This window comes from Columba livia, chromosome 2 (assembly GCF_036013475.1).
Source record: "Columba livia isolate bColLiv1 breed racing homer chromosome 2, bColLiv1.pat.W.v2, whole genome shotgun sequence".
Classification (NCBI taxonomy): domain Eukaryota; kingdom Metazoa; phylum Chordata; class Aves; order Columbiformes; family Columbidae; genus Columba; species Columba livia.
The window spans coordinates 107,954,820-107,976,392 of record NC_088603.1 but is presented as its reverse complement, the minus strand read 5'-3'; the positions used below and the strand labels follow the sequence as shown (position 1 = coordinate 107,976,392).

Genomic DNA, 21,573 nt, shown 5'->3' with positions numbered 1-21,573 from the left:
GGAATGATAGTCTGAAAAAAAAAAAGAGAGATATATATATATAGCGATTTACCTCCAAACCAAACTTGTAGAAGAAATAGTTTATGAAATACTTGACACAGTTTACCAGTCCATCATCCAGATGTGCTCTTGTAATATCATGGAAAATGGTTTTAGTCACAGGTGCGGTGAGGTTATTTCGACATCTGTAGTACTCTTGATGACGGTAGATTGTAACTTCAAAAGCCAGAATAGCCAGCATCAATAAGTTATTCTATGGAAGATATAACCAGAAGAATATTAAATAAAAATCAATACCACAAGAAATATAACATTTTCTGATAAGTGTAAACCCATGAATACTCAAATGCATGTTGCCAGAGTGCTTCCACACTCCGGGATGCACTGACACTTATTCCCAGCTACCAGCATTCAAAAAAAGTGAGGTTGCTACCACTTCTTGGATTTTGATGAAAAATACTGACATGCAGAAGATACATTTAAAGACATTCATTAAAAAATACTGTAATGAACACTGTTTGAGGAAAGGAAGGTGAGGTAAAATGCACTGATGCATCCATGTGCCCTCTTACGTTTCGTAGCTTCTCTTAAAATATCATCTTTTGCTTTGCAGGAGATGAAGGATAGAAGCACACACAAAGCCACCTGCAGGGGTTCAGCTGGCAAGAACTAACTTCCTAGAACTGCAAGGATGCTGTGTAGTGCAAATATACCCTGGATATTCTTTTAAATGAATAGTCTATCAGCCAATATTCACTGAGCCACAGCTCCTCCTGTCCTAAAGCCAGATTGACTGGCATGCAGCCTTGAGCATCTCTGAAGTGAGTTTTCTTTTTCTCTTAGATCTGCCTTGTGCTCAACAAAATAAAGGTATTAACTAACTCCAAAATTTGGTAGAAAAGACCAGCTCAGAGAAATTGCCTTGAGGAAGCCATAACTGAAGCTGAAGAAGCAATCTCTAAACCTCTGTTCACGGAGAAATATTTGAGACAACAATGTCCTGAGACAGGTGCCACTGTGTTAGGTTGGGTCTTTTTTGGTTTGGATTTTGAGGTTTTTTTTGATAAAAAGTTATTTTGGCTTGCTGTCACTGGGCTTCCTTTTCTTATTGGGGAGAGTTTTACACATTCCATCATAGACAGGCTCATCACTTCAACACTGCAGATATTTGGAATGTCTGTTGTTAAAGAGGCATAACAGAAACATATCAAGCCTTGAAGCTTGGGACCTTCAGGTCTAGCATTGAACTGCAGAGACATATTATTTGGTGAAAACCCATCTAGAGTAATTTCTAAGCCCAGAGTATTATCTGTTTATAGATGTAAAGCTCATAGCATCAAGCCAGACACCACTAGGCAACTTCACTCTCCACGCAGAACTCTTGGGTCAGTAATTGCTCTTCTCACTATATTCTTAACTGTGGGAGGTGCATGGCTAAGGGACTGGGAGGTAGAGGCACTACCAGGGCCTGATATGTCGACCACCAGTGCTCGACAGGGCTTACACAAACAAAGCACACACAAGTAAACTCTCAGAGAAGAAATGAGGAATAAATCTAGTTAGATCAAAACTTGCTGTTGCTTGCTCAACAAATTTCTGACAGCCTTGAACTGTGTATACACAATTTTAGAGATTCTCTAAATTAAGAAGAGACATGCAAGGTTTCCCCTGGGAGTTGGCATATTTTTATTGTAAGTAGGGTTTTTTAATCAAGATAGGAATAATAAAACACTGCTCACAGGCATCAAACACAAACAGGAAGAAAAACAAAGGACATCCACTTACTGGTGTCTGAATGCATTATTCTCTTAAGCCATTATATTTTCTAAGCTGTGGCTAAAGAATAAGCATTTTAAAATATTAACCACTTATATGCATATACTGTCATTCAAGGCAATCACTCCGATTAGACCCATCGGTCCTTTTATACCTGAAAGCTATGTACCTCTTAATTACTTAGAGTTCTTAAATATCACATTTCTTAGAGTGCTTTTAACAGATGGAGTCAGAAAGCCACACTTCTACATGCAGATGATCTTAATTGGTAGTGAATCCATTCTGGAAACATCCTATGTAACAGATATGGATTACTGCTGTCTCTTCTCCTTTGTACTTCCTTATTATCAATGGCTTGCATTATACTTTTGTGTGTGTGCGTGGCAGATGGTTTATTTCGAAGACATTGCTAATTTCATCACAAATAAGAAAATATCTCAATACAGATAATTGAAGAAGTTACCCTTAAGTACACGAGCAGAGGATAAGACTTCCTCAATCCAACCCACTCTGCAGGATCAACTGGTCCACTGTAGAGGACTGAGGTTTTGAGTTCTTCTAAATTGACCTTAGTTTCATTCTCTCCTGGCTAAAAAGAAAATGCAACCATTTATAAAAAATGAATTTAAGGCTGCCTGGAGGCAGAATGGTAATCAGCAATAATACATCAGGTGAACTGTAATTTTCAGTACTTGATATGCTTCCTTTTGCTCTTCTTCATTGAAGAAGGCAGCAGTCAAGTCTTTTTAATATGCATTTGTACTCACCAATGTACAGTTACTGGAAAAAGTGCTGGGATCAATAGATGTGAGCTGATACAACATTTTGCAGACAATAATCACACATGTCCAAACAGTGCAGATACTTGATGCCAAAGGGCGAAACTGAGCATATGGCAAAGCAAGAGCCCAGGCAATTAAAAACACAAAGTTAAACAGAGACACCTGAAAACACAAAAACAGGATGGAAATTACATGGAATAACAAGAGACCTGTGAAAGTCTAACCTTTCCCACAGAAATTAAAAAAAAATCATTCATAAGAAAGAAAGGGACATAGAAAAACTGTGAGAAAAATACTGAAAAAAATTTACAACTATATTCACAATAACACAGACACAAAGTGGTTACTGAAGAGGAAAATACTTCATAGTTTATAAAGAATGTTATCTCCTACATAATATTATTACTCTTAGACCCACAAAACTGCATACCCATCCTACAAACAGCAATACAAAGCACCACATACTGATTCTGTTGCTTTAGTACACATGAAACAAAGAAGAGATGATACAGATCTGTGCATAAGTGGAACCCACCTTCATTCTTTTGACCTTTCCCCCAAAGATGTGAGAAAAAGGATTATTTATATATATATATATGTATATACATATACATATATGTATATGTATATTTTTTTTAGTGATCCAGTCCAACTACCCTGTTCAAGGAACGGTTATGTCAGGTAGAAAATTCACACTGCCCACACCAAAGGCACAGTTAAAGGTGTTCCTCCCTTCTTCTTTAGGCATAGTTCCATGTTCCTTTTTCTTCAGCACCAGACTCACTTAAAGTAATTTCCCTAGATGTTCCTTTCCAACCCTCTTCTACATCCTCCCTAGATGTTCCTTTCCAACCCTCTTCTACATCCTCCATCCCTGGATGACGCCCACAGCCAGCTTGAGCAGAAGAAGAATTATGTCTCTTGAGTCCAAAGAATTAGACTAATAAAACCTTAATATCTGGAGAAGAGGGAAAGGCTGAAAATATCTAGGCAGATAGAATATCACTGTAGAAGAAGATGTCAAGGCAGATCCCCAGCAGCTGACAAGCCCAGCTGGATCCTGCAATTTCAGTGAGGTCTGATATGAGGAAAGCATCTCCCTACATTTGGGTGTGCCACTGCACAGCTGATGCTGACAAGCCTCCACCATGGGTAAGATTTTGGCAGTGGGTGTTTACTTGCCTCTTTCACCGTGACCCAGATGATGTAAGAGGAAACGATTTTGATGATATGCAGCTCCAACAGCCACCACACAAAGACTTGCATCTTATGAAAATACTCCAGGAATTTCAAAAACAGCACTGTAAGGCGGTCGATCACCAGATGCCACTTGTTCCTTAAGTCTGCAGAGATGTTCAAGCAGAGAACCATTGGGGGGAGAAAAACAGAGGATATCTGTAAAAAGGAATGCTCCACTACAGTACGAAGAGCTTTCTACTTCTCTTCTACACCTTAGAGTAAGAGAAGTAGGAGGTTAAAGGTATGGCTCAGTGGTTAACTAAGACAAAATGGGTTGAGGCCCACTGAGCTGTGGTGCTCTCCCTTCTGACCCACATTCACTGAAAGGATTCCTCACTTCAAAAGGGTAGCAGTGTCTTCCCTTGCCAATTCTGCTTTTATTCCTCTCTAGCGGAGCCCTTCTTGGGCTCCATTTTCCTCCAGTATCTTTAGACCTAAGTTTATGGATCCCATCCAAGGCCTAGATCCGAGATGCTTCAGCCCTGGCCCTTATCTAGCTGAGAAAAAACATGATTTTGTTTGATGTTTGGAAGCAATGGACCGACTGTTTTCAGAAGGCACAGATTACTGCTATTCAGAAAGCTTTTGAGCCAACCTGGAAGAGATCCATGTACACTAGGAGCAGGATTCTTGTCATATGGGCTTAGACAGCTATGCTACAGATGTCTTCATATGTCAGAGTTATCTAAACTGCCTTGCAAACAGCACACCCTCCTAGAGCGTGACTTGTGCCATCCCAGAACAGACATCTGAAACAGACAAGGCAAATTGCAGTCCAGTTGCACATGTCTCTCAGTTGAAAAGTGAGTTTTAGTAAGTGAAGATCCTGAAACTGGGTGAACATATTCCTTCACAGACAGTATTTTGCTAAAAAAGCCACCCTTGCCAGTCATAACTCAGTGAGGAAGCATGTGGCAACATCTATTATATATGAGTATACATGACAACACATATGCTGAACCATGCTCTCTAAGCGCCCTGTTTAATTATGGGCTAGGTATAAAACTCTTTCACCAGGCTGGTATATATTGGTATAAAATCTTTACTCTGTATCACAGAATCACAGAATGTTAGGGATATGAGAGATTTCAGAAGCATTTTGGAGATTAGGAAGGATTTTGCATGCTGTGAGAATATTCTTATGGTTAACATGAGAGACAAAAACATTTGCAAATGAAACCAAAACACACCACTGTCTAAGCTGTAAAAATGCAAATGAGTTACCAGCTTATGTATGTAATTATCTCAACTTATCTGGTTCTTTTATATATAAAGCAAACTGAAATTATTATCCTGTGCATATTTGTGTGAAAAAACAGAGTCACACTTGTGTGAAAAAGCTGATTTCTGGAATACTTGACAAGCAAATTCAAATTATTTTTTTCTTCTGTCTTTTTTCTCCAACCACAACTAAGAAAATATTAATAAAAATGCTGAGTGATGTAAAAGCCATGACAAAATAATTAAATTTGAAAAATTAATTAAGCTATAGAACTCTAATCCTTCATATGTGCTTTTATAAGAACAACAATTGTTTTTTTCAGAAAGGCTTTATTTATAGAAGTCGATGTTCTCGGTCATTCTTTCATTGCATTTATTTTAATTTGCAGTGTTACCACCACGCAAGGTGTAAGAGCTGGCCAAGAAATGTTTCCATGGTCCATGAAGACCTCTGTGAGGGAAGATGTCTCAGCCAGTATAGTTTCAGATTAGCCCTCCTGAGGCAGCTAAGCCAGACACACTGCCATTTTGCCTTGACAAAGACCCTGTCCCTATCTACGTGTTGCAGTCCTTTGAATATTGGCATGAAAAACTAACTCTGTGGTAAGGCCATTTCCAGACAACAGAGCTTCCTTGGGTGTTAAACACCCTTCTCTGGTTTTCACTCATGGCTCATATTCCAAACTGAGTCACGGAAATAATTCATGTTAGTTCATCCTAGCAATATCAAGGATGACAACATCAGCCTTACCCATGTCTGCCTTTAAGCATTTTTATGTTCATCTGGCACCAATTACACATTCCATATGCAGAAGTGAAAGATACGACACTAATGTGCACATGAATAATGAAGCAGAGCTACTGGGACTTGAGTGGAGTGCCTTGAAAGCATGCAGTATCAGAGATTAAATATGTATGTGTATTTTCTTTATTATAAAGAGCTTTCACTCTAAAGGAGTTCTGAGGATTTGGGATAGTCTCCTATTAATCCAACCCAGACCACCTAGAAGGAAGAGGTGGGGTTTCCTTTGTTTTCATCCTCTCAGCATCCTACAGAAACAGTATGATTTTCCCTAGAAGAGAATGTAGTTTGTTGAATAATTGACAAGTAGCCACCTGCTTAGTTCAGGTTCTTTTGATAAAGACTCTATGTAAAATAAGAAGGAAAACCTGATGATTGAAGTGAGCAAGGGTGACCAAGAATGAACCATCTGCTTCCACTGTTAACTAAGGCTGAGGAAAGCAAAATCTGCAATCTGCAGAGCTTACCTGTAGTTTCTTCTTCCTCTGATTCATTGTCTTCATCATAATCATCTTCCTTCTCCTCATCTTCCTTTTCTTCTTCTTTTCCTTTTTCGACCCTCCCTTTCCCTCCCTCCCCCTCTGGCTCTTCCATTCTTTTCTCACCAGCCCCTTCCAGCATTTTATCCTCTTCCTTTTCTCTGCTGGCTGTCAAATTCATCATAGTTATGTCAGGCAGGCTTCCATCTTGGTGCACCAGTCTGTTGGTAAATAGTAGCATGTCAGCAAACTGACCAGTAATGGCATTGCAGTGCTTTTCTTTTTCACAAGGTATAATTAGAAAAAATAAACCATTCATGGAAAATGCCTTAGAAGTGGAAAAGTTAATGATTCTGGTACTTTCTCCAAACACACACTGCAAATTGAGTTGGAATGTATTAGTAACTCCTTCTCACTCAGATACTAATGGTTAGTTAGTAATGAGTGGTATTGGCACTTAAACTTGACATTTTCCTCACTGGAGGAAATGGTCAGAGTTTAAGATGTAGAAGCATGAAATGACATTGTTTAAGAGGAAACATTTCATGACTTCATAGGGAACTTACTCATTTTGGTGGTTTGGTATTTTTTTCTTGAGGCTGCTCAAAGTAATTGGAACAGAAAGAAAAAGGGAGATGAGAACAGAGGGGTTACAGAAGAAGGTCATCGACAAATACGTCATGCTACATCACAAGTCATAAAGCATTCTCCTACTCCATCTGCAGAAGCCTTCTGATGCCAAGAGCATGCCATCATGACATTCACAGGGTGCTTCTATAAAGAAACAAAGAATTGCAGCACAGATGGAAAGGGAGCAACCTGTTTACACCAGCGTTAAACATGGTCAGTGCCATATCATGCTGTCAGTAACACAGCTGAACCATCACAAATATCCGACCAACTACTGTGAATGCATTTCCACCTTCTTCCACTTGAAAGATGAAGCTGGGAAGCCAAGGAATTTGCAAGTTTTCTTCCAGCTATATATTTGGGAACAAACAAAAGCAAAAATTCCATGGCTGTGGCTTCGGTATGTTTTATCATGTCTGTCTTTGACAGTGCCATTCATTCTCTCTGTTCTACATCTCACAGAGGATTTTTCTTAAATGTCTGTCTATCTCTTCTATCTATCAGTAATTTTCAGACTACCCAAACTACGATACAACTGATTGAACAAGGAAATGGTATTTCTCTATTGCCATGGTGTCAGTTTTTTCTGAGATTTAGTTATTATATATTTTTTTTTTTTCACTGAATCTCTTATGGCTTCAGATACATTCTTTTTTTTTGACCCCAGCTGTACTGTTGGGAGTCACCTCCCATATTTGCAGAAAACCCATCCTTCTTAAGTCCCTGATCCTATGTGCTATGCCGAGCACAGCGCTTACTGCCATAAATAGTTCCTTTGCATTTGACTTCTTGCAATAAAGTCTCCCTTTGGCAAGGGCATATCTATACAAGCAGATCACTAAATGTTTAATTATGCTATTGAAATTACTACACTCAGCATACTTTCAAGCACCTGTTAGACTGTTCTTAGATTAATGAAAGTAACTTTAATATGCTACAGTATCATCACAGAGTTGGTGTTGTTTTTTTTTTCATTATGTGAAATTCTGGCATTTAGGCAGGAAATTATGCCAATTTTAACTAGGATTTTTACTGTTCAAGAAACTAAAATCTACATTTATCCATCTGATCCTTAAAAAATAAGAGCATTGGCTAAGCGGTTAATGAGCAAGTCAAAGAAGCAGAATTACTTTTTGAATGTCTTGGAGTTGCAGTTTCTTTAAGATGGAAACTTTGGTGCCTTAAATAAGGGAAAAACTACAGAAATTTGACTAAGCAATCTTTTAGTAGAAATACCATACCAAGTACCCAAAAGCAGAAAAGGCAGTTTAGAAGTTTAACAAGACAGCCAAGCACCAAATAATCTCACTGAATAAGTAAATTAAAGTCTATGACTAATAAAATCCTTCACCATGGATTGGGCAATGACCCTGAGCGTCCAATAATCTGACAATCTTTTACAGTCAACAATATATTCAGTAGCATTGGCTACTGAAAACAGGGCTTCATCTCTGATATACTTTCATATTTCAGCTAGTGTACATACTCAAAGGATATTCAAATATCTGTAAATGACTAAACAACAATATTCCCTAGAATTACATAATCTAACTTCACACATCTACCTAAAACTCTAATAATGTACCAACAGGAGGTCATGTGTAAAGGAGAGAGAATGAATTTTTGGTTGAGTTCAAATATTATGAAAATGCCCAATCAATATAAATTATTAGAGCCCATTTAAAAGGCAATACCCAATTAAATGAAAGTATCCATGCAATCGGACAGGTTTTGCACACAGGCAATTGCATTGATTTTTGTGAGGTATCTTCCCACCTGACTTTTATAATGGAAAAACCTACATTCACACTGGTGTAAATCAAGGACTTACTGACTTACCTTAATGTAAACTGGACAGAAACACAGTAACCCTACAGGATTTTGTATGACAAGACTCATCTTTCTCTTATTCATACAACTCCCATTCACATCCAGGAGATCCAGAAGGTGATGGGGTTATAAAGATGGGTACATGCAATATATATACCTGATAAAGCCTCAGTATAAGCTTAGTTTTCAGTATCTTGGGGCTTAGTTTATTGACATCAGTAGGCTTGAGCATGGGACTGTGTGCTCAGGAGATCCAAGGCTAGATAAAAAGCCCTGCCCACTGTTCAAAAAGTTACTCTGCTTGCACTTGTTCTTCCCAAACCTCCTCATTTATTGATAGGGTTGTTGTTCCTCCTTTTTTTTTTTTTTTTTTAATTTTATTTTCACTGAAAGATCACATGGTATCATGCAACAGACAACATAGAGGTATTAGGATATAAAAACTGCACTAGTTTAGAATATCTAAGACAAGCTGCTCATACAGGCTTCACAGCTAGTTAGATGTAACTTCAGGCTGGAAACCACATACTGATGGGAAATCATCCAAAATAACATAAAGGTATTGTGCCTGATACTTAGGAAGATAAATAACTAAATAATAATGCAGACAACAACACTTGAAGGTATAGCCACAAATTGTTTTAAAGGAGAGCAGTTCTTACCCTCAAATTCATCCAATAGGGTGTCAATAATGAGAAGTATACTAGAAGATCTGGTTTTACGCATCAAAGCAATTGCAGAGGCACTAAAATCAAACATGTGTACCAGGTCCTTGCTAGACTAGTACTTTCATCTATTCCTAATTTGCTAAAGCAGAAGATTAATTAATAGCAACTTGCTGGATGCATTATGAAGCACCTTTTGCCTTTGATAATGTTTTGCGATCAGTTTATGAATTGATTGAAACTTACTGTCCCAGAACAATTTCTCAAGCATCAGTCATGCACAGCCTTAATAACATAAAGCTCTCCAGTTTGCAGAATCTTGGTGACCTATCATCTAAGTATTTGGCATGCAAGATCCAAACTGAGAACACAGTGCCATACCTCCATTGACAGGACCCTGAGTGCTTTTCTGCCCTTGAAGGGATTTTTTCTGCCTGTATACAAGGCCAGCTGGCTGGGATGTGCTGGGATGTGTAGAGAAGCCTCAGCACAGGGGGTGACTCTCCTTCCTTTGGGAACTGCTGTCACACTGAGGCCCTAGACTTCAGCTGCATGGCAGCTGTGTCTGCGCCTGTTCCCTTGCCCTCCTGACCCAAAACCTGACACACAGCCCAACTCTCTGCCTTCATCTCGGATCTGGCTTATCTTCATGGACTTGCTGGGAGCTCACCAGGTGGGGGCTCACCCTTGTCACCATCTCCAGAACTGATTCTCACCCTCAGTTGCTGGTTTCCATTCCAGATTCCCTGCCAGTGAGAGCCCAGCCTTGCTTCCTGGTCGTGCCTCTCAGCTCCTGGCTTGGCTGCTCTCGCTGAGCTGCCTGCCCGCACTGCTCCCCAACACACAGGCTTCCTACAGGCCAGTTTTACAGCTCCGGTGAACTTTTAAGAACCCTGGTTTAAACTCTGTGATGACATTTGAAGAAGGAGCGTGAACATGACACATAAATTAACTTCTTCTTAGGGCAGGTGGTCACAAATATCTAAACAGTGGATTTTCTTGGCTTTTCTGTTTATATTCAGTAGTGACAACAAACTCAGAAGTTCTTCTATTCTCAGAACTGACTAAACAAAAGCCCACATATACTCCAGACAAATATTTTGAAAGAAATCTCCTCTGTGGAACTGTTTTCAAGAGACCATTTATAAAGGGACAACAATGATGGCAATAAGGGCTTTTGTAGTTTGGATCCTGCAGCACCCATCTCAGTCCATGAATTACCAGCCTTAGCATGCAGTGTTTCAGTGTCTTGTATGTTGCATTTCTGTCTCTGAATTGGGAAATCTCAGCCTGTACAAACTCAAAATATACACTATACATTTAATTGACCTGACCCTCAAATTCCCTTTCTTAGGGTCTTGTGTGTGTCTGCGTGTCTTTGTGTACATGTGCACGTGCAGGCATGCATCTTTCCATGCACAAAGGGTAGACAAACGAGCATCCTCAACCAAGTCTATTGTCCACAGCCAATTACAAATAGCACCAATTACTCCTGTATGGGCAAAGTTTAAGGAAAGAATTCCCAGCTGGAAGATGAACTCACAACATATACATATGCAGGAGAGATGTATTAGCTACTTCACCAGCTTTAGAAGACTACGATACCAAACAATTCTCTCCCTGCTTACTCCACAGTATTGTGCAGCAAGAATATATATCTGCTTTAAGGCAACTGAAAAGTAACAAATAAGTTAAGGTATGTTTGTTTTAAAGAAAAGGAAGAATTGAAGTACCCACCTATTAATTATTAGATAAACACGGCCATTGACTTTGGCATGGCTATGAGGTGGGAGATGAAAGCACAAGAATGTATGAGATGAAAATGGGAAAAGAATTAGAGAGAGAGAAAAGGAAATCATTAAACAGTAACGAATGCGCTTTACCGTGTAACAAGAGAGACACATTGTCATAACAAAGTACAGTCTGAAAGCTTGATACATACCATGCAGCAAAACGTCTAAGAAGCTTATAAATGCAATACTTAGACATTTAGACTTTATGCAACTGTAGTTAGAACTACAAGTACTTTTCATAGTCCCCAAAATGTGAGAACAGTCTCTACTGCTTTATCGCAAGTAAGTCTTAGAATATTCCTATTTTTAAAAATAGAGCCTTACTCTTGAACACACTCTGTAAACTTTGCTCATGTAAAGCAGTATCTTAATACATGAACAGTCTCAGCAATTTTAACAGGACTCTTCAGTTAGGCACAAACATAATCATACACAACTGTTCAGGGGCAGATGGAGGAACTAGAGCTCCTTTCCCTATTACTTTCATGACTAATTCTCATCTTCTGTGGTTGTTTAACAAGTTTGCTATTAAATGATTGAGTTCTGTCTGCTTACTCAAAATCAAGATTTAGTTTCTTTATTTAAAGTTTTTTGTCTGTTGCAAAAGAAGCAGCATAAAAGCAGTTTTGAAAGGTAAATGTTTCCAAAGAGATAGTGAAGTTTTAGTGGCTTTGTAAGAAGATTGCACATTTACATATGAGCCTTTAATCTATGTTTTAATTGTCCCTGCAACTTACTTCTATTGCTAGCATTACTGTTAAGCTGGAGCTGGTTGTTGTGCTAGTACTTATCCAGCTTCATGCATCATCAATACAAACGTCAGATGAGCTCTCATCCTGAAGCTTTGTACTGTAAAGTTGGCTGATGCTCAGTACTGATTTATTGCATCAAGAGGGAAGAAAATAGCTGGATCTTTAGATGTCAAGCATCGTTTATGGTAATGCAAACCTGAAAAGGAATTCTGATTTGGGTACTGGACACACTTGTGAAAGTTTCTGAGGAAGAACAAATCACAGAATCACAGAATGTTAGGGATTGGAAAGGACCTCAAAAGATCATCTGGTCCAATCCCCCTGCCGGAGCAGGAACACCTAGATGAGGTTACACAAGAACTTAGATGAGGTTACAAAGGAAACTCTGCTTTTGAAATACTGCAAAATGGCAAATGTAGCACATACACCAGATTTAAGAGTTAAAAATATCTAGCTATTTATCTGACAGCTCAACGCAATCTAGTACACATTTATACTTAAAAAAATAGCAATATATCAGCAAGACAAAAAATCTAATGGTATAGCATCATCCTCTTCACCTATCACTTAGTAAAAAGCCTAGTGTGACAATGTGTCTACTGTCAGCACCTTAAGGCTACTTACTCCTGGCAAAAATGTCACTACCAACAAAATCTACATCCTACAACCTTCTTTACCAACAATGGTATTTTTTTTTCTCTCAAAGGACACTGAAAACATTTTGTGTCTAACTGCAGTGATGCCATCCTTCGAGAATTATGTAACTTTAGTCACAGTTCAGTCACAGTGATTCTCTTCATGCCAGCATTTGGAGAGGTGTAACTAATATTTTGGTATCTTTCATGCATAACAGAGAGATTTGCAAGTAATTGTTTCACAAGCAGAGTGTGCTGCACCAGGAACCCACCTAACTCTTGGGAGTGCCACAGGTTGCCTTTTCCATTTTGTGCCTACCGGATCACACTATGAGTGAGGTGGAAGGTGTTTCTGTGTTACTCAGCAGAAGTGCAAAGTGCTTGGACTACAGAAGAGCTTGTGCAGTTACTGCAAACTGTTGTGCATTTCACCAAAATGCCTCAGCTCAGGAACAACCCCTGTTTCAGCTCAGACACATATCTGGGCTTTGGTTTCAGGGCTCGGATGACCAGTTCAGAGATGTTAACGTGCACCTGCTGCCGGACAAAAAGTCTGCTATGGGCAAAGAAAGTTTGCTCACAGGCCATTTCAAAGGGCCCTTGAATCTTCCATCAGATTTAGCAATTCAAGAAAAGCGAAAGGAAGAATTATGATGCAAACAGTCATTTTAAAAGGTAAGTTAATAAATAACACAATGTTCTTAGGAAATTTTATCAAGTTTGATTTGTTCTGGTTTTGGCAACTTATTTAAATACAGAAACCAGAAGGACTCTCTAAAAGTAGAGCTTCACATGCACAGCCAACAGGAAACACAAACATACTTGTAGAATACACTGTAAAGTTGCTTCACATTAAATTGAACACATGAAAAATATCTGAAATTCTTTTGTAAATCTAGCAAATTCCAAACCAGAATTCTCTGCTAAGGTAAACTGCCATTATTTCACAACACATTGTGGCATACCTGATATTATGCAGCTAGTCCCCATGCACAGAACTGCAACTGAGTTACTTTTAACATTGGACAGGCAAACACTTTTAAAATAGTGTATAAATTAATAGGTTTCTTCAAAGAACTAGTGTAAATGTCATTGTATAATATGATACCATGTACCATACTTCTGAAGCATGATTCTAGGCCAGATATGTTTGTATGCAGGACAAAATGGAATAGTTAAACAGAGCAAAAATGAGGACCCAGAGTCATGAAAAAATGCTAATGAACTTCTTGATGAGACTGCTGAATGTCTCAAAGAGCTAACACGGTCAAGGGTCAGTACTTTAAAGAGCGACTACAGGTTTGGGATTTTTCCATATTTGAAGTTCAGCTTCTCAAAAAGGCTTAATTGTCCAACACAAATGTGGCATTTGCCAAAGGTCTCCAAATCTTTGTTTGGCCCTCAAAATTGACATTGAAAAATGGAAGTGACTCAAATGAAAAGCCATATTTTCTATTATTGACAGGACTTACAAAAGACACATATAGCAACTAAACATCTAACTCCCATTAAATGACAAATATAATGAGACAAATAAATACATAAATATTATCAATACCTTTGAAAATGTACCCCAAAATGAAAAAAAAACCTTAACATGTAGGGGAAAGTGATGGAAAACAGATACTTTGGTTTAGGTTTATTTAGCCAGGTGCTGGACAGAATCATAGAATAGTTTGAGTTGGAAGGGACCTTAAAGATCATCTATTTCCAACCTTTCTGCCATGGGCAGGGACACCTGCCACTAAATTAGGATGTTGCTTATTTTTTCTCCCTTCTTTTTAAACCAGGTAGTCATAGCAAAGGCAAATAACATCTAATGAAACATGAGGATTACCGTACAGTAGGAAACAGCATTTTCATACAGATAATGAACAGCTCCATTTACTTTGTTTCTTTACCTGTAGATAGTGTTGTCCTGTTTGCTGGTTACAGCTTTCAAATCAGTGAGCTGGAGAAATCGGTCATGGAAGTAGTGAAGGTGTAAGATACATGCCAGTAGGAAGGAGGTGGGTATAAAGATGCGTGTGAATAGCTCAGCCACAGAAAACCGTTTTAAGCCAAGGTCTTCTAGTCTGGAAAAAAAAAGTAAGCCACTAAGTCACCTTTTCATACCAAAATATTTTCCTTGCCAGGAAACATTACTAATCATTTGCAATGGGAAATAAGAGACTAGTACTTGTTATGTGGTTTTAGTTGTTTAAATTCTTCTAAACCATCAAGTTTCACAATGCAAGTATCTTGTATTTGGACTCAGTAATGTAGAGAGAGACTGCAAATGTAGAGATATAAATGAATCAACGCTGCCACAGATGTCTTGGACAAGACGAGTTGTGCCTGACTGAAAGCCCTGCACTGGAGATCCACTCGTATTGCATATACTTTCTCATGTAAACTCCTGCTGAGAAATGCCCAAGGAGGAAGAAACTCAGCCCCTCTCACTAGCAGGAGGGAAGGTCCACCTTCATCAGCTCCAGACATCCTATAAATCTGCCCTTAATCTCTCTTTGGATCTTATTCCTGTGGTCAAAGAGATAGAAAGAACTATTGGTACTGAACTGGGAACAGGAGAGAAGTCCAGGCCTTGGCATCAGATGGGAGGAAATACGACTCTTTTGAGACCCTCTCATGCTCTTGCTGATCTCTACTGTTACAACAATAAAGCTATGGCTTCAGAGCTTAAAGTGAGCTATGCCTGGGGATGGGCTTATGACGTTTTTCCCTCACAAGAAGGAAGAGTGCTTCTCAGAGCATTCTATCACACTGAGCTCAAAAGTCCAAAGAAAAAACTAAATTAGTTGAAAACGCTTACTTGTTTTCATCCAGGCCTGTCATGTTCTTCCACAAGCCAGGGAATGATTCAAACTGATATGTATAGATGAAGATAAGTACCAACATTGTGTAAACAACCACTGACATCCAGAAGTATTTTAAAATCTTCCTCCACCATTCATAGTGCACCTGAAAATCATACACTAAAGATGTTCAAACAAGCTGAAGGCAAAGACACTGACCAAAATACTGACAACACTGTACTGGCAAACATACACTAAGAATCCTGTTTTACCTAGATGGTCTGAACTAAACAATGCTTATGCAACAGCACCTACAGTTCATTGAGATACAGTTTTTACTCCTGATGTACATACAGCTGAGTACAGACTTTTGTGTAAAAATGTCTGTCGGGACATGGCCAAAGGCATAGAGGCCAGGGACAGCCTCCGTCACTCAGTGTCATCACCATTAGGTGATGAAAGTCCAGGAGGAGAGGGACTCCATGCGCATTGGGGGGTAGGAGCTGTGTAGATCAGGTGTCACAAAAACTGGTTGCTATTGAGGACATGCACGGGCCCAGAATTTTCCCACACAGGTTTCATAGCTTGCAGTGATTGAGGTGGAGTCCCAAAGCAGAGGTGCATATTGTATGCATCTAATCTATTCGCACTTTGCCTGTCACAATAAGCAAAAGCTGAAGGATCTTATTATGTTACATATAACTAAAGAAAAAACATACTTTATGAATTCAGGTTGGAGCTACTTTATTACCAAGTTAAATGTATGAACCATTGTATTCAAGGACAAAATTTATTTAACACGGTTCTCACCTGATAGAGGGCCACGCAGAAGAGGAACAGTACCATATAGATGATTTTGTACATGACAATTCTGCCCTCAAAGCTGACAAAGAAGAACATGCCCCCACAGACATAAATCCAGTACTTGATGAACATAGCCATCACCAGCTTCCCCAGGACTTTCATAATATCCTGTTCATCCTCATCATCTTCTTCCTCTTCCTCCTCCTCCTTCTCCTTCTCTTTTTCTTTCTCCTTCTCCTTCTCCTCCTCCTGTTCTTCTGCCATTTCTCCCTCTTGCAACTCCTCTTCTGCAAATACAGAGTCACATTTGGCCTCTGTCTGTTTTGGGGACTTTTAGTAAGAATTTAAACAGGTGGAAAGTACAACCTCTGCACATAACACAGAAACTTAAAACATCATATTCACAAGAGACTGTATTTATGAATCACAGATTACTCCAGGAGAGAGTTTTAATTTCATATGAGCTCAACCTGCTCCTGGAACCATACAGTGCATAACTACACATCCTTACCAGACACTCATCTTCACTTTGGAATGCAGGTAGCTTTAGCGGAAAATTGGAGCCTAAGGTTTATATAATATAATGGATAATAGTCAAAACACTTTCCATGGCAATACCTATACTCCCAGGCAAGAAACCTTTTAAACTGGAAAACAAACAAACCACCATCACCACCAGAAACCTCTTATATTGAGTTTACAGTTTCAACTCCCATCTTGAGTTTGAACCACTCATCTTGAGTTTCGTCCTTTAGAGAATATTGTGGTTACCTCCAAAAACCACAAGCAAGAGAAAACATTAACATAAAATCAAGCAAGCTCAAAAAAATGTAAATGCTCCACTACACTGCTGGTTTTGAAAGAAACCACCACTTTTCCAGCTTCTTCTGCTGTGCCTGAGCCATTGCAGAAAAGATGAGCTGCTTTTACCCTATGAAGAGGTCAGGATTCCCCAGTTATTAACTTTACGAGGCTTGTGGCAAGCAAGAAAAGTGTCTCCCCAATTGCAAGTACACATAAGCAACTATCTAGATAACAGGGCTTGTAAAACTCATCCCACGTAGCTGTCACGCTTTTCTTCACATTGAGAACAACATAGAGAATTCACCACCGAAAGGCTCCTTTTATCTCACTCATCATCCCTCTTCTCAGACTCTTTCCTTGCTCTTGCTTTGGCAAATCCTTGCAGTGTCCAGATTTGAGACTGATCACACATTTTACTGAGACAAATATCGTAATGACTCAAACAGGACACTACATCACTGCTTCCCAGACTGGATTTCTACCATTTCAGTGAGTTTTTTTCAGATCAATATCCAGAGAGACAGAAAAAGGCAAGAAAAGTCTGAGGGAACATGTGCCTATTAGAAAAAGAGAGATCAGGCTACTGAGCTGTTAGATGAGCTGAAATGGTACCAGTAAACTTTTCTCTCAGGTATGCTTCTGATAGCATGAGCTCCTGCACTGAAAATATGCATGGTCATTTTCCCATGGAAATTAATAGCTTAACTTCTGGTTTTATAGAAGTGTTTATGTGCAAACAGAGCTTCCAAGAAATTCAGCAACTGATTTTTCCTATGTAAACTCTTCTCTTGTGGTTAAACTCCTACAACAATTAATCTGCTGGTTTAAGTTTGAGACATGGAAGTAAACTGATTATTTGAAAGTTCCATGACATTTCTCAAAAGAGCCATTTCAATTATCTTCCATTTTTTTTCTAGTTCAACAGTAAAGAGAATTTGCATTTTATTTACATTTCTGAAGTTCGTAGCTGATTTATTTTTCTATCCCAAGAGATAGCTGCACATAGCTTTTCTTGTATCTTCCTTAGCTAACACCAGGTATCTTGCTAATTGCTTTCAGCATTACAGACATGTGGTAACTAGAAATTCTATCACGACTGAAGGACAAAGTTGGACAGTGCTTTACCTTTTTCTTCATTTTCTTCATTTCCAACTTTGACCTCAGATAAAGTAGCTTCTTTTAGCCGAAGTGCTTTTTGTTCAGTGAGGTGTTGCCTAAGCAGTAGCCAGAAAGTAATTGTGAAAAGAATCTGCAAACAAAAATCAAAACAAAAACAACAGACTAATTGTACATCCTAAATCCTGCTAATACAAACATGTTTTCATAAATTTTGCATGTCTTTGTTTTGTCTGTCCATGAGAAAAAGGAAATTATAGGATCACAGTGCATCTTTATTAAAGTTAAGCCGTTTAGGAAACATCCTGCATTAAAAACAACTGTATTTCATTGGCACTTTTCCAATGAGTTAATAACTTTTCACTCCACATCTTTTCTTAAAGGTATTTACCCATATGGTTCTATTCTCCCCCATTCTATTCAGTTTTTCACTCCTGTCTTACAAGGATCTTCTCATTATGTATGTCCATCTGTCCATTTTTGTTGATTTTTCCTTTTTTGCAGGGCAGAAGCACAGGCAGGTGAGAGTATTGTCATTGCTAGGGTTTGTTATATATCCTAAGTCTTTTGATTTAGGAAGTTTGATACTTCCAGTGCTTAAAGGCAATTAATTTAAAAATAAAAAAATTCTTTGCATGTCTTTAAGTTACAAAGAACATAGTCAACTGAATATCCCTTGCACTTGGAGCAGTTACGAGATTTAGGTTGGCTCTTAATTATTTGAAGAGCCTTAAGAAGATGATAATTCCGTAATAGAAGGACATCTTAGAAAAAATAAATCTCTTTAATGAAGACTGCATTTCTGTGTTTTGCAAAAAGCTAAATTTGACAGCTTGCAATACTGAGAGATGGCCAAATTTAAGAAAAAAAAAACATGATGCCTGTTCATTACAGACTTGATTTTATGTCTACACTGCAAAATTTCCACTGAATTCAGTGATGCAGAACAAGGGTTATTTCACTACTTTATAAGCTAGAAGAGAATATCAAATTGGAAACTTGTAAGAGCCAAGTATTTTGCATACAATAGAATGACAAGGCCTGCAGAGCAGTGTAAAGAGCTCTCCTGTTTTTCATTTAACGCACAAGTCGTTGGTGGTGGAAAGGTCCCAGGCTGGCGACAGCTGTTTTCACTGACGTGGTGCCTAACAGTGAGCTGCAGCAGAGGACTGTCAGCCTGTGCGAGTTGTCACACCTTCTCCAGATTCCTCCTGGAGCTCTGGTTTTTGCAACACAGACCACTGATATTGTAAAACATGGGTTTGTTCTGCCGTGATTAGCTCCATCTCCCTGCTGCATTTACACCTTGTTCTCTTTAGTATTTCCAGAACCAGAGCTGGCTCTAATAAAAGTCTTGAAGGGTTGCAGACCAAAGAAATGCTCTTCATCCACCTTTTACAATATCCATTTTATTTCCTTTTCAGACCATGAAACACAAATATAACATACAGAAAATTATGCAGAAAGAATTACAGTACTTTGCTTTCTGTTCTCCTTTCTTTGCACAACACAGTATCCAATCTTTATTTAAATTCAGCCTGTATCCTAAGACAGGGGTGTCAAACTCATTTTCACCAGGGGCCACATCAGCCTCACAGTTGCCTTCAAAGGGCCGAATGTAATTTTAGGACTGCATAAATGTAGGAGTAGTTAATAGTGGTACAGTACTATATGGTGAAAATGAGTTTGACACCCCTGTTCTAAGGGCTTTAAACTAGGAATAATGAGGAGGGACAGAGTTACTAGCAGCCTTGAGGAGGAGTGAGGGACAGGGCTGGCAGGTGCACCTAAACAACAAAACAGGGCTTACATGGGGTCACCTCAAGCATTTGTATGTAAACAAGGAAGCGCTTTCAAGGCACCATTAAAGGAAAACCTTCCAGACGCTTTCTGGGAAATCAGCATGTGAGGCGCCTCCCTGAAGTGCCTGTACACTACAGCATGGGGAATAAACACAATGAATTAGAGACCTCTGTGCAGGACTGTGATCTTGCTGGAGTCACAGAGACAGGGTGTGATGGCTTGCATAGGTACAATGGAGAGATAGAGCTCTTTAGGAAGCATGGGCCAGGGAGATGCAGAGGTGGAGTTGCAATTTGCATAAGAGCACAGCTGGCACGCACGGGTTCTGCCTGGGGATGGATGATGAGCCAGGTAACCTGGGAGGAACGTAAGCCCTGGCTGAGCATGCAAAGACACGGTTAGAAAAGCCAAGGCCTGAAGTTGAGTCTGGAGAGGCATGTCAAGAGCAACAAGAAGAGCTTTTATAAGTACATAAGCAAAAAAAGGAAAGGGGAAATGTAGGCCCACTGCTGAGTGGGGAAAGGGCCCTGGTGACATAGGACATGGAAAAAGCTGAGGTATCAAATGCCTTCTTTGCCTCAGCCTTTGCTAGCAAGACAAGCCTTCAGGTCTGTGGGGAAAGTCTAAATCAAGGAAGACACACTCTTGGTGGAAGAGGATCAGGTCATGGAATACTTATGCAAACTGAGCATACATAAGTCCTGACAAGAAGTACCCACGAGTGCTGAGGGAGCTGGCTGATGTCATTGTAGAAGCTACTGTCAATAATCTTTGACTGATTGTGGTGACTGGGAGAAGTGCTGGAAGACTGGAGGAAAACAAACGTCACTCCTACCTTCAAGCAGGGCAAGATGGAGGATACAGGATACAGGATGGTCAACCTTACCTCAACCTCTGCGAAGGTGAGGGTGGTAGAACACTGGAACAGGTTGCCCAGAGAAGCTGTGGATGCCCCATAATTGGAAGTGTCCAAGGACAGTTTGGATGGGGTTTTAAGCAACCTGATCTAGTGAAAGATGTCCCTGTCTATGGCAGGAGGGTTGGACTGGATGATATTTAAAGGTCCCTTCCAACCTAAACTGTTCTATGATTCTGTGATTCTAAACGTGATAGAACGGTTAATCCTGGAAACCATTTCCAGGCACATGAAGGACAAGAGAGTTATCAGGAACAGTCAGCATGAATTCACCAAGGGGAAGTAATGTTTGACCAACTTGATAAACTTCTACAATGAAAGGACTTGGCAGATGAGGGGAAAGCATTGAATATTGTTTACCTAGACTTCAGTAAGGTTTTTGACACTGTTTCCCATAAGATCGTCATAGGCAAGAAGTATGGGCTGGATGAGCAGACAGTGAGGTAGATTGAAAATTGGCTGAACAGCTGAGCTCAGAGGGTGGTGATCAGTGGCATAAAGTCTAGCTGGAGGTCAGTGACTAGTGGTGTACCCCAGGGGCCAATACTGGATCTTGTCATGTTTGATGTCTTAATTAATGATCTGGATGATGGGGCAGAGTGTACCCTCACCAGACTTGTTGATGACATAAATGTGGGAGGGGTGGCTCTTACACTGGATGGCTGTGCTGCCATCCAGAGGGACGTCGACAGGCTGGAGAAATGGGCTGACAGCAACATCATGGAGTTCAA

At 39.5% G+C, this 21,573-nt stretch overlaps 1 protein-coding gene across 13 annotated transcripts in view; it reads right to left on the bottom strand.

The window, feature by feature from the left end:
* PIEZO2 (piezo type mechanosensitive ion channel component 2) overlaps positions 1–21,573 on the bottom strand; it is a 310,595-nt gene that overhangs the window by 68,998 nt on the left and 220,024 nt on the right. For 8 of the 13 annotated variants that reach the window (XM_065053117.1, XM_065053123.1, XM_065053121.1 and 5 more), the window contains 11 exons: positions 18,133–18,256; positions 16,210–16,490; positions 15,417–15,565; positions 14,506–14,679; positions 11,162–11,203; positions 6,866–6,898; positions 6,288–6,520; positions 3,741–3,901; positions 2,544–2,720; positions 2,240–2,365; positions 53–253 (listed from right to left, as the gene is read on the bottom strand). In XM_065053117.1, coding sequence (XP_064909189.1) covers positions 53–253; positions 2,240–2,365; positions 2,544–2,720; positions 3,741–3,901; positions 6,288–6,520; positions 6,866–6,898; positions 11,162–11,203; positions 14,506–14,679; positions 15,417–15,565; positions 16,210–16,490; positions 18,133–18,256 — 1,701 coding nt within the window. The remainder of the gene's footprint in view (positions 1–52; positions 254–2,239; positions 2,366–2,543; positions 2,721–3,740; positions 3,902–6,287; positions 6,521–6,865; positions 6,899–11,161; positions 11,204–14,505; positions 14,680–15,416; positions 15,566–16,209; positions 16,491–18,132; positions 18,257–21,573) is intronic. The other 5 variants (XM_065053120.1, XM_065053124.1, XM_065053126.1 and 2 more) reach the window with 2 other exon arrangements.